Source organism: Rhincodon typus, chromosome 7 (assembly GCF_021869965.1).
Source record: "Rhincodon typus isolate 14 chromosome 7, sRhiTyp1.1, whole genome shotgun sequence".
In the NCBI taxonomy this organism is placed as follows: domain Eukaryota; kingdom Metazoa; phylum Chordata; class Chondrichthyes; order Orectolobiformes; family Rhincodontidae; genus Rhincodon; species Rhincodon typus.
Genome location: NC_063338.1, coordinates 4,232,442 through 4,245,721, shown reverse-complemented (window position 1 = coordinate 4,245,721; position 13,280 = coordinate 4,232,442). Strand labels below are relative to the sequence as shown.

Below are 13,280 nucleotides of genomic sequence, written 5' to 3'. Positions count from 1 at the left end.
TAACCATACCACAACCACAAAGTATTTTAAAGATGCTCTTCTTTTGGAAGCAATTGCCTCTGTAGAGGGATCAGCTCTCACCTACAACAAATTCAAATCAGGAGGCAACAAAGCATACAAGAAACACTTAAGACAATAGCAGAGTGTGAGTTTGCACCTATCTAGCATCCCACTCAGTTGCTTGCTGCAGATGTTAAAGGAAAGGACAACCTAGTTCAAGTTCTCAATTACTCATTGCCTGAGGAGTTGACAGAAGCAAAATCTTAATTAGGCAAGTCGAATCTGATATTCACAGTTGCCCAAACTCTGCACATTTGAAACTTTCATACTTAGCAGTAAAAAAATCTAACCAGAAGATTTAACCGATACCGACAATTTAAGACCACTTTTGCATTTGATTACAGTTGTCCCAACTGCCATACTGCTTTATATTCAAGGTTAAAAATAATAACTCTTGCAAGGCTTGTAAAGGGAAAGTTGAACTAATAAGATTAAGACAATAGAGTAAATTAAAGAGAAAGATGAAACAAAGAAAGTGAGTTTTTTGCTGAAATTTAATGTTCATTTTGCATCAGATATTTAAAAGCACTTCACGCACACTTCTACTCAGTGCCACAGGTTTTGCACTGGTACAAAATCTTCATTTAACAGAACAGCCTCTTCACGACATGAACCCAGAAGATCTATGGACACAAAGGAATATTACTGATAGAATACAAAAATAGTCCCATGAAGATCAAATAACTTAATCTAAAAAGGAACTAAAATAAAAATCAGTAGTTAACCAAATTCAGCTAATCACAATTAGTTGAGAGAGTTTAAGGCCAGGCTTAAGCACTGCATTTCTCCAATATTTTTGTGACTGAAATGGGAATATCCCTTTCCATGTGGAATTTGTTAAAATTCCTCCAGTCAGAAATATAGTACTATTTTCTACACATCATTTTATTCAATAATAAATGTGTAATTCTTCAAAAGTACCATATTATCAGCTACAAGTTTAGGATTTTAATTTACTCCATACTGTAGGAAAAATGAAAGCCCTTCACTGAATTCATGGGACTGAATTGAGAATATAGGAAATCAATAATACTATGAGCACAGATATGGAACCTGCACACGTTAAGTCCTACACAAGTCCAATATTAGCTCCCATCACCAAACTTCAAAGAATATACACCTTATTAAATGAAACAATAGCAGCTACATGGCCATTCACCTTTCCTATCTACAGTCAAAGCTGCTCAAGACTGGGAAAATAAAATTTACGTTGGCTTAACCCAAGGATGTAAATATGGTCACTTTATTGATAACCACCCAATACAACCGGAACATATTAAGCTTTTCACTAAACACTTTTGAAAGAAAAAATCTTTACACAAACATGACTAAAAAAATTTGTTTCATATAAAAGGAATCTTCAGCAAATAGGTCAGCTGGCCTTAAGACTGCAATTTTGATGTGTTGGATCTTCAGTAGCGACCTGAAAGAGACAAGAAGTTGTTACTCAACTTTAAAATGCTGAAATCAGTACAACAGGAAGACCCAAGCTTCTTCAGCAATCAAGTTCATTTGGAACCTAAGAGGTCGCACATGAAGCTACTATCCTAACAATTCCCATAATCTTGAGCTGCTATGCAGACTTCTTAGGCTTGGTGACAATAGTGTCATCAAATGTCTGGGCCCTAAAAACTCAAACAAGACAAACAGACCTACAGGCAAATCAAAACTGAGGCACCAACGGTCACTGAGTGGATCTCCTTGAGTGACCCACATGCCAGCTGCATCCAATCATTGTCAAATGAAACTTATGGCCACTGTTTTATCAATTCTTGAACAACTTATTTGGAGATCAGTGAAATTATAACAACCGTTTTACACAATTTCATGCGTGCTGTAAAATTAAGTGGATGAATGGTTTCAGTAAATTTACTTTTATTTATACAAAAAAAAACACTAAGACTGAAACACATGCAGATGGACACCTGATGTTGCACAGAAAATTTAGCTCCATCTAATTCAACCATTAACCATAAATATGCTGATACTCGAGAGAAAAAAAAAGTCAAAACAAAGTAAACTGGTTATATTTGTTTACGACCCCTGCTCAAGGCACGATCTGATGCCAGGCCATTCGAACCCAAAAGGAGAAGCAAAGAAGGAACCTTGACCAAGGTAGACAAAACAGGAGGCTGAAAAGACAGCAAGCCAGGCAGCATTTGGAGAAGAAGTCAATGTTTCAGGTATTACTCTTCTTCAGAGCTGGATGTGGGTGTAGAGGGAATTGCAGATGGGGGGCGGGTAGCGGAACAGTGGAGATAGGTGGATAAAGGTAGTAGGTACGACTTGGCTGGTCGTACCTACTACCTTTATCCACCTATCACCACCATTCTGCTACCCTCCCTCTTTATCTGCAGCTCCCCTGACCCCTACAGCCAGTCCTGAAGGGTAATACCCAAACATTGACTTCTCCTCCTCCAGATGCTGCCTGGCTTGCTGTGTCTTTTCAGCCTCCTGTTTGTCTACCTTGGATTCCAGTTTCTGTAGTTCTTTTGTTTCTAATCAAGGACCCTTGACCAGACTCCTGCCAAATATCTTTTTCCTCTTTTCCATTCTAAATTGAAAACTCGGTGCATCCGTTATGTGGCCATATCATTATATGAAAATCTTTCATAACAAGAACTACTGATTAGTAAACATTGTACTTACGTGGAGAGTACGAACGTGACCTTGAGCGAGAACGATAGCCACCCCTGCTATAATATGGAGATGGAGAACGCCTTCTGAAACATTTAAAAAAATCTGATTAGATACACTACCAGAGAGGGCAAGTGAACTAGACCCAAAATGGATGGTGATGAAATATGGTGGTTGGTTGGGAAAAGGGCGTTACTGCAATAAGACCAAAATTAGTTCAATTTGCACTTTACTCGAGGATGGCTCATGGGCTAAGGCATTCCAACTGAGTCAAATGTCATGAAGCACACATTATCACAAACACAATGGAGGATTACATACAAGCACAGTAGATTTAAGTGTCATCCAAATTACACAGGAAGCAGTTTAATTGTCCCTGCTATAAACTGTATAAATATAAATATATAAACATGCCTTAAGTGTCTATGGAACTAATGACTAGTAGTATATAGCAAACCAATTTGTCTATATAGATGGGAAGCAGTCAACCATTAACAGGAATATTAATGCATGGTACACCTCACCTGGGTTAGCACTTAGAATTAAAACAAAATCAACTTAAAAGGAAATATTATTTTCAGAAGCTCCTTTGTATTTAATGCTATCAGCCATAAAAACAACTGTTAGCACATTCACGAACAGTGCCTAAACAGAAGTTGGAGAAAGGCACAATTCAGATGTCTAACTGCATTAAATGCTAGCTATAAGATAATAAATAACCCATTACATAACACAAATGAATCACTGCAATTAAAAATATACTGCAAACAATGCTACACACAGTGTACAAGGACCTGAAATTGTTATTACAATTGGGGTGGACTACATAACCTCTTTTCTTCCAGAGCTTCCACCAACTGATACTCTGACAGTCTTGCCAAATACAAAATATCCTCTTTGCTTGGTTTTATTTCTACTGAGGAAATATTTTGTTGGCCAGGCAAACATCAACTAAGTTAACAAGAACAGATTAGGCTTGCCCCTACTACAACAAATAGCACAAAAAAAGTTATCAACTTTTAGCCGGAATACCTGCCAGCCACTGCATTAATATTATACAATTATTTTTGCAGAGAAGGGTTAATCAAACAGAAAGATTTAGCTTAACATATTGAAAGGTTACTCTGCACAAAGTGGCATTACTACATCCCTCCACTTAAACTGCTTGAGTTAAATTATTTTCTGCCATGATCGCCATTGATCATGTTAACATGTACAAAACAAAAATTCTCAGAGAATAGGCTGCATCTCATTAAGTTACTGAGAGAAGATAATCAGATAAGGGTAGTGTACTCAATGTAGGTTTACATGGATTTCAGCAAAGCCTTTGACAACGTCTCCAACAAGGGAGACAGATAAAGAAGGTAAAAAACATTGGATCCAGGGTAACTTGGCAAGTCAGGCCCCAAACTGGTTTATTGGAAGTAGAAGGCTGTTTGAGACACTGGAGGGCAGTATCCAGTAGTGCATCACACAGGAATCAGTGCTGGGTTCCTTATTGTTTGAGATATATGTGTGTATAATATAGGAGAGAGTGTGGGGGTATGATAAGTAAGATTGCAGATGAAGAAGATTATCTGAGTAGTTAATAGTGAAGGTGGTGGTCTTCGGTTAATCAGACAGAATTTGATCCTGATAACCGTGAGGTGAAGTAGGAAAAGACAAGGGGGTACTCAATAAAGACAGCACAAGGAAACTTGCATCTTTGAGAATATAGCCTAACCTGTTGGTATCTGAACTTGAAAATGTGACCATTCTCAATAACAGAATAGCTGATGTTTATGGTGTCCAAAGGGATTTCCATCTTCTTTCATCTACGAAAGATAGTAACTCCCAACCGCTTATAGTAACTGTTGCATCTAGTAGGAACATTGGGATGCTTTTGCTGACCCAATGCAAGAGAAATGTACAGTCATACAGTACAGAACAGGCCCTTCAGTCCATCAAATTTGCAACCTATTTATACTAAACCCAGTACTTGGCCCACAGCCTGAAATATTATATGGAAATTATGACAGATTCTGTTAGGTTAAGTGGGCAAAACATTGGCAAATGAAGTTATGATACGGAAAAACATGAAGTTTCTCATTTTGGAAGGTACAGCAAATGAGTAGAATACTATTTATATGGGGAAAAACCACAAAGTTGCGGCACGAAAGGATTTTGGGTATTTGTGCACAGAACTCAAAGCAAGCACACAGATGCTGCAGGTAATCAGGTAGGTTAAAGGAAATAAGATCCGGATTTCCAGAAAGTTACAGCTATGGGGAAAACAAAGGAAAGTTGACGTCAGTAATGTTGGATCAACCATCATCCTACTGAATAGTGATCCAGGCTCAAGGGTTCAAATGGCCTACTCCTGTTCCTATTTCTTACGGTCTTAAATTAATTGTCTCAGTGTTGGATGCAAATAGACAACTGTGATCAAACCTGAACTGACAGAGGCCATTTCAGTCTACTACCAACACACAGAATCCTTAGTGTGGCAACAGGTCCTTCGGCCCAACAGGTCCACACCGACTACCTCAGAGCATCCCACCCAGACCCATCCCCCTAATCTACACATCCCTGAACACTACGGACAATTTAGCATGGCCAATCCACCTAGCTTGCACATCTGCGGACTGTGGGAGGAAACCGGAGCACCCAGAGGAAACGCACACAGACATGGGGAAAACGTGCAAACTCCACATAGTCACCCGAGAGTGGAATCGAACCCGGGTCCCTGGCGCTGTGAGGCAGCAGTGCTAACCACTGAGCCACCATGCCGCCAGGGACATGAATCTCAATAACAAGCCAAAGTAAGCAAGTTGATGAGATTTGCAGGAGTGTTACCAATCATTGAAGTTCTGCATCTCTGAAGACTGAATCGCAGATTGGCTGGAAGGGCCAAATTACCTACAGTTGCTCCTGTTTCGTGTTCTTAAAAGTATTTTGCTCTAATAACAAACAATCACGCAACATACCCTATTGGGGTTCCTCATTCCCAAAACTACCCGGGAGAAACAATTCAAATTGGGAATTTTTACTTTAAAGATATCTGCTGGATACTTCCAGAAAAATAAAGCTGTACACAATATACCTTCTACTAATCACTTCATGTCCACTTTCATCTTGCTTAGATTAATAATTTTAACAGTAAAACACGCAACTAGTGCACATATACCACCTTAAAGCTTCACAAATTTCTAAAAATTAAATTTTGTAAGAGGTGTAATTGAATTTGGCATCATTTAAGTTGTACCACTTGAAATTACATGTCCAAAATACAAGTTGTTTTATGTCTGTCTGCATACCTGTAGGACCTACTGTAATATTCTCGATCATCATATCTGTCATATCGGTCATAACTGTCTCTGCGGCGTGAACTACTGCAATGTAAAATAGAAAGAGGTTAAATAGACTGTTCTTTCGCTAACTTTATAAACCGAAGGCAGATAAATTCTTCACTTAACGTCATAGTTATATTCCTGAAAAATGTGACTTGAACCAAAACATGAAGTGAATTAGACTTTTCATAAAGGCCAACTTTAAAACGACATTACGTTTTCCTGGATATTTGTCAGGACATAAAAGTTAAACTAGCAATACTGTGCAACTATAGAACATTCCTGAGTGGAGTATCTTTGATGTGAAATTAATTTTGAAATATGAATTGATTCAAGGAAGTTTCAGCATTGAACAAATTGAAATAAATTAGAATTATTAAATAAATGGTTGCAAATAGAATGCAGATACAGCCTTTTTTGGATAAAATTAGACGAGAAAAGAATCACTGCTGCAGTGAGCAAAATGGGGGGAGGGAATGACTATTTATTCAAGAGGAACTGAAAGTATACTAAAAAGAAAGAAGCTATAAAGGTAGTTTAGGTGAATTTATTGTTGACTTGCTGCATGTTTATCCATATTGGATTCTCTTGCCCATTTTAATGAAAGTTTCCTTCTCTTACTTGCAGATTAGTATAATAGAATCACAATGAAATATCGTAACTATAGACCAGTTAGTTTCACATGCTGTTGGAAAATCCATTCACTTAAAGTAGTAATAAAAGGACATTTGGAAAGTCGAAACAAAATCCATTAGAGTTAGTATGGACCTATGAAGGGTAAACAGTGTTTGACTAATTTGCTGCAGTCCTTCAAAATTGTAACCAGCATGGAAATCCCGCAAATGTAGTATATCTGAAATTCTGGAAGGCATTTGATAAGGCACCAGACAATGTTAATAAACAAGGTAAGACCACATTGGGTTTGGGGTAGTTTATTGGCTAGGATACAGGATTGGTTAACAAAATGCAGAGTTGGGATGTATGGATCTTTTCCTCTGATCGGCAAGTACTAACTAGTGGGGTGCTACAGAGTTTGGTCCTTGGGCCCCACTTAATTACAATCAAAATTAATGACTTGGATGCAAGGAAAGAAGGTACTACAGCCAAATCTGCAGAGGACACTACAATAGATGAAACAGCAGGTTACAATGAAGAAATGAGAAATTTACAAGTGGATGTGGATAGGTCAGGTGAATTTGACAGAAGGAATTTAGCGTTGGTAAGTGCGATATTATCCATTTTGGTCAGAGGACAGAAAGGCAACTCATCACCTATATGGAGAGAAACTTCAGTGCTCCAGTGTAGATTCATGAAATTGTTTCCAGAGATGAGGTTGACTAATGAAAAGATATGGGCAGTTTAAGTGCATACTCTCTGGAGTTTAGGAGAATGAGGTACATAAGATGCTAAAGGGGGTTGACAAAATAGGTGCAGAGAGGACGTTTCCTTTTCTTTTTAGGGGGTGGTCACTTAGAATGAGAAGTCACAGTTTTAGGATAAAACGTACTAGATTTAAGGTTGTTTGAGATAGTAGGAACTGCAGATGCTGGAGAATCTGAGATAACAGGATGTAGAGCTGGATGAACACAGCAGGCCAAGCAGCATCAGAGGAGCAGGAAAGCTGACGTTTCGGGCCTAGACCCTTCTTCAGAAATTTTCATTTTTGTTCACATGTTTCGTCACCATGCTAGGTAACATCAGTAATGCCTCCGATGAAGTGATGTTGTTCTACTCTGCTTGGAATTTATACTGTCCAATTCGTTATGGCGAGTACTGTCATTTCCAGTTTTATTCTGTATGGGTTTGTTTATGGGGTCCCATTCTAGATGTTTGTTGATTGCATTACGGGTGGAGAACCATGCCTTTAGGAATTCCCATGTGTCTATGTTTGGCTTGGGCTACTATGGTTACGTTGTCCCAGTTAAACTGATGGCCTTCACTGTCTGAGAGTACTGATACTAAGGAAAGTTTGTGTCGTTTTGCTGCTAGCTGATATTTATATATTCTGATGGCTCGTTTCCTTCCCGTCTGTTTGATGTAATGCTTGTGGCAGTCGTTGCATGTTATCTTGTAAACTACTTTGGTTCTGCATGTTGTGGGAATGGGGTCTTTAATCCTTGTGAGTGTTTGTCATAGAGTGGCTGTGGGCTTGTGTGCTACCATGATTCCTAGTGGTCTTAGGAGTCTCATCAGTTCTGATATGTTCTTGATGTACGGCAGTGTGGCCAATGTGTTAGGGCATAATGTCCTCTTATTGTTGTCTATTTAGTAGACATCTGCAGATGAAGTGGTGGGGATATCCGTTCATAGAGAAGATTTTGTATAGGCGTTCCTCCTCTTTGCTGCGTCGTTCTGGTATATTGCAGTGAGTAGTGGGCCATTTAAATAGTGTCTGAATACAGCTTTGTTTGTGGACATTGGGGTGGTTGCTGTGGAAATTGAGGTTTTGGTCAGTGTGGGTTGCTTTCCTGTATACCGAGGTTTGGAACTTCCTGTTGGTCATATAATCAACTCTGACGTCCAGAAACGGAAGCTGATTGTTGTTTTATTCTTCTCCTCTTGTGAATTTAATCCCGACGAATACGTTGATGAGGAGGTGGTATCTCTTCTAGTTTGGTGCATTTAATAATGACAAATGTGTCGTTCACTTACCAGATCCACAGTTTAGGTTGAATGCGGGGGAGGGTAGTATGTTCTAACCTTTGCATGACTGCCTCCGCGATGAGTCCTGAAATGGGTGACCCCATAAGTGTCCCATTTAAGGAAAGACAAAACTTTCCTTAATATCGGTACACTCAGACAATGAAGGCAATCAGTTTAACTGGGACCAGGTAACCATAGTAGCCCAAACCAAACACAGACACGCAAGGGAATTCCGAGAGATATGGTTCTCACCCCATAATGCAATCAACAAACATACAGAATTGGACCCCATACACAAACCCATATAGAACAAAACCGGAAATGACACTACTCACCATAATGGACCAGACAGTATAAATTCCAAGCAGACTGGAACAACGTTGCTTCATCAGAGGCCTCACTGATATTACCTAGCGTGGTGATGAAACATCTGAACGAAAACAAGCCAGCTCGGTGAGCAAGTCAACAACCTCACCCATAACCCGAGCTACAAATCTTGGCTAAAACTTTAAAGTACCAGATTTAAAACAGTTGGAGAAATTACTTCTCAAAATATTGTGAATCTATGGAAATCACTACTGCAGAGTGTGGTGGATGCCGGGACATTAAGTAAATTTAAAGGAGAAGACAGATTTTAAATTAGTAATGGGTTGAAGGGTTATGGGGAAATGGACAAGAAAGGGGAGTTTAGGCTGAGAGATCAGCGGAGCAGGCTTGGAGGAATGGTCTATTCCTGCTTCTAATTTTTATAAATAGGCTAACACAACAGAAACGATCAATCATTCACTGATAGCAATTATTTAAACAGTTTTTCAACCAGTGCCAAGTTCAATAATGAGGGAGACTGATTTCATTAAAACATTTAAATTCTCCTTGATGTGGCCTACTGGCAAGTGACATAATAGCGAACATCAGAACATTAAAAAGGGTTCCCTATTATATCATTAATGTTCTAACAAGACAATGTCAACTGAACCAGGGCTCTTCGAGGAATGCTTGTACAATAAAGGGGTAGGACATTGGTTTACAACATGAAATCACACATTAACTTAGTCTTATTCATGTCAATACGACTTTGCCACAAGTTGAGAAAGACACAAAGTATAGTTGGCTGTTCAAACAATGCTAAGTCAGACTTTTAGTCGTAAGGAGGAAGATTAAATCTACACTCCATGTGTAACAAGTTAAATTACCATATTTCTACAGTATTCAAACTTCACAGAACTCAATGATTTTCTTCCTGTCCATGTTTATTACAAGCCATTTATTTGAAGGCTAGATTACAGATATGGTTAACATGCATTTTTTTTTATAGTGTAAATTGCTTTGATTATTACCAGAATTACTTTATGATGCCCAGCGAGCACAATGATTTTTATATCATCTCTTTTGGAAAAATGCGAAATCAAAACTTACTAAGTTGGTCTTCCCATGTAGATTCCAGGGGTAGGTGTGTGAGCTCTTTTAGTAATTGAGAAATCAACACGAATCCTGCGTCCATCCAATTCCATTCCATTGGCCCGCTCTTTAGCCTGTCAAAAGGGATTTCAGAAGCATTTAAAATGAAACTCCATAAACCCAAACGTGTCTAATGTTAAGCGAATTGAAAAAAAACCGAAGCTTTTATACTGGGTATTTGATGGAACAGAAGTTTAATTATGCTCAGTCACTGCCCTACAAACAAGGTTTTAGTACAACCTGATGGTGTTGCTGAAAGCTTCTATCAGTTTAAGCAGCGCTTCTTTATACTCTTACCTCTTTAGCATCGTCGACATTCTCAAAGTAGACAAAAGAAAAGCCTCTGGAGCGATTTGACTGTTGATCATACACGACATTAACCCCTGCAAGTGGACCATACCTCGAAAAGACCTCTCGCAGATCTCGCTCAGTGGTATACAGACTTAATCCAAAAACTCCCAGACAAGTGTTGGGGTCAGGGTTAGCCTAAACATTGAATGCACACACTGAATTAGTAAAGCAAAGCTCTTCCAAGAAGCAAAGACATTTTATTATAATATTGCATCTATTTATCCCTCAGTTACCATATTTGAGGCATTTCATTCTAGACTCGTTAAGTTTTGGATTTAGTGCTGACGTGAAGTAGTTAAGACTGAATATTGATCAAACAGCAACATGAAAGCACCCTTAAATACAAAGATTTCCCAGAGGTCACTTTGCTGACATCTTTGAATTTAAGGGTGTTTTCATACTGCTCTTCTTCCAAATTGTGCCATGGGTTCACCAGAGGAGGCCAGAGAGGACCTCAGTTTAATGTCTACCCTAAAGTTGGGATCTCAAAGTGCAATACTCCCTCAGTACAGCAATGATGTGCAAGTCTAGGATATTCTGCTCAGGTCCTGGAAAAGGACTCAAAACGCAAATGGTTGAGTCAAGAGGCAAAAGTCCCTCAGAAAAACCACAGTTTAGCCACAGGCAGAATTCTTCGCAACAAAACTATTCAGCTAAGCAATAGAAACTGGTTTTAAAGCTGAACTGCAGTGCCCAATAAATACCGTGTAATATACTTCAATAGGTTTAGCTGAAATTTAACAAATTTTTACTCCAAGAACTATCTACGTGTTCATTTGAAGTGACTAATATTTGTACAATAACCCTTCCAATTCTATTTTATGGGTCCATTTGAATTTAACGCCAAGTCAGTTCTCGATGGAAACTTTAGAAGTTAAAAGAACTTTAAAAGTCAAAAATCTCAAACAAAGATCGTTGGGTGTTCTCAGGTTTCATAAAGAAAGGTTAAATTTAAAAAGACTGGTAATTATACATAGATTTTTGCAACCACAAGACACCCAGAAGTAATTACAATTAATTTGGTCTTTTGAATATGGAATACCATAGCTGAAGTGAAAGTCTATATGAAGTTGAAAAAAAAAGATATTGCAGCTGTGATAGGAAGGGGTGTAAAGGGGTGGGGGAGTTGCATTACTGGTAAAGGAGTATCTCTCAGCTGTATTGAGGGAGGATACATCAGAGGACTCGTGCAGTGAGGCAATATGGGTAGAACTCAGGAGTAGGAAAGATGAAATCAATGCTGGAGGTACGTCACAAGCTGGAGATAAAAGGAGAAAACACAGACAGATTTTGGAAAGATGTACAAACAACAGGATTGTTGTAGTGGGCGATTTTAACTTCCTTGATATTGACTGGGGCTCACTTCGTGTTAAGGGCTTGGATGCTGCAGAATTTGTAAGGACCATTCAGGAGGATTTCTTGACAGTACGTAAACCAAGGAAGGGATAATACTGGACCTGGTTTTGGGAAATGAGCCTAGCCAGGTAAGTGAAGTTTCAGTGGGGGAGTGTTTCGGGAGTAGTGACCATAATACCATGGGTTTCAAGATACTCATGGATAGGGATAATAGTAGCCCTTGGGTAAAAGGTGTTAAGTTGGGGGAAGGCAAACTACAACAATACCAGGCAGGAACTGGAGAATTTTGATTGAAGGCGGCTGAGGGGGGAAATTCACATTGGACATGGAGTATTTCAAACTGCAGTTGGTAAGAGTTCAGGAGTGGTATGTTCCCGCAAGAATGAAGGATAGGTTATGTGAACCTTGGATGACCAGGGATGTTATGCTTCCTTTTTCTTTTTGACCAAGGTCATATCTAAGGTCGAGGAGGATGGGAACTAATGAAGCCCTTGAAGTAAAAGGAAAGTAGGAAAGAACTTAAACAAGGAATTAGAAGGGCTAAAAAGGGCGTCAAGAAAAGTTGTTATCAAACAGGATTAAGGAGAATCCCAAGGCTTTTTCTCCATAGACAAAAAGCAAGAGGATAGCCAGGGAAAGGGTTGGTCCCCTCAACGACAAAGGAGGGAATCAGTGTGGAGCCGGAAGAGGTAAGTAAGATCCTAAACAAATACTTTGTGTTGGTATTCACTAAAGACAAGGAATTGGTGGAGGGTGACCTCAGGGTATCAAATTTCTAAGCCAAGTTGCTATTCAAAAGGAAAAGGTGTTGTGTGTCTTAAAAAATACTAAGGTAGGCAAGTCCCTGGGTCCTATGGGGATCTATTCCAGAATATTGAGGGAGGCAAGAGAACAAATTGCTGGAGCAGGGACAGACATCTTTACACCCTCTTTGGCTACAGATGAGGTCCCAGAGGACTGGAGAATAAATAGTATTGCTCCATTGGTTAAGAAAGGTAGCAGGGATAATGCAGGAAATTACAGGCCTGTGAGCCTCATGTCAGAGGTAGGGAGATTATTGGTAAAAGTTCTCAGGGACAGCATCTACATGCATTTAGAAGCAAATGGACATATTAGCGATAGACAGCATGGTTTTGTGCAGGGGAGGTCGTGCCTCACTAACTTGATAGTGCTTTTTTGAGGTGGTGTTGAAGATGATTGATGAGGGAAAAACAGTTGATGTTGCCTACATGGACTTCAGCAAAGCCTTTGACAAGGTCCCTCATGGAAGACTGGTACAAAAGGTCACACGGTATCGGGGTGAGCTGACAAGATGGATACAAGGTAGACAAACAGGAGGCTGGAAGAACACAGCAGGGCAGGCAGCATCTGGAAGACCAGAGTAGTCAACATTTCAGGTATTACACTTCTTCAGGGCTAGATGTGGGGGGGTAGGGAGAATTGCAG

General features: G+C 39.3%; 1 protein-coding gene across 8 annotated transcripts in view; it reads right to left on the bottom strand.

The window, feature by feature from the left end:
* Nucleotides 1–536: 536 nt before the first annotated feature.
* The window catches only part of tra2b (transformer 2 beta homolog), a 39,239-nt gene continuing 26,495 nt past the window's right edge, over nt 537–13,280 (bottom strand). For 4 of the 8 annotated variants that reach the window (XM_048599499.1, XM_048599502.1, XM_048599501.1 and 1 more), the window contains 5 exons: nt 10,425–10,613; nt 10,086–10,201; nt 5,994–6,068; nt 2,710–2,783; nt 537–1,483 (listed from right to left, as the gene is read on the bottom strand). In XM_048599499.1, the coding sequence (XP_048455456.1) occupies nt 1,473–1,483; nt 2,710–2,783; nt 5,994–6,068; nt 10,086–10,201; nt 10,425–10,613 (465 nt within the window). In that variant the 3' untranslated portion in view covers nt 537–1,472. The remainder of the gene's footprint in view (nt 1,484–2,709; nt 2,784–5,993; nt 6,069–10,085; nt 10,202–10,424; nt 10,614–13,280) is intronic. The other 4 variants (XM_048599500.1, XM_048599503.1, XM_048599504.1 and 1 more) reach the window with 2 other exon arrangements.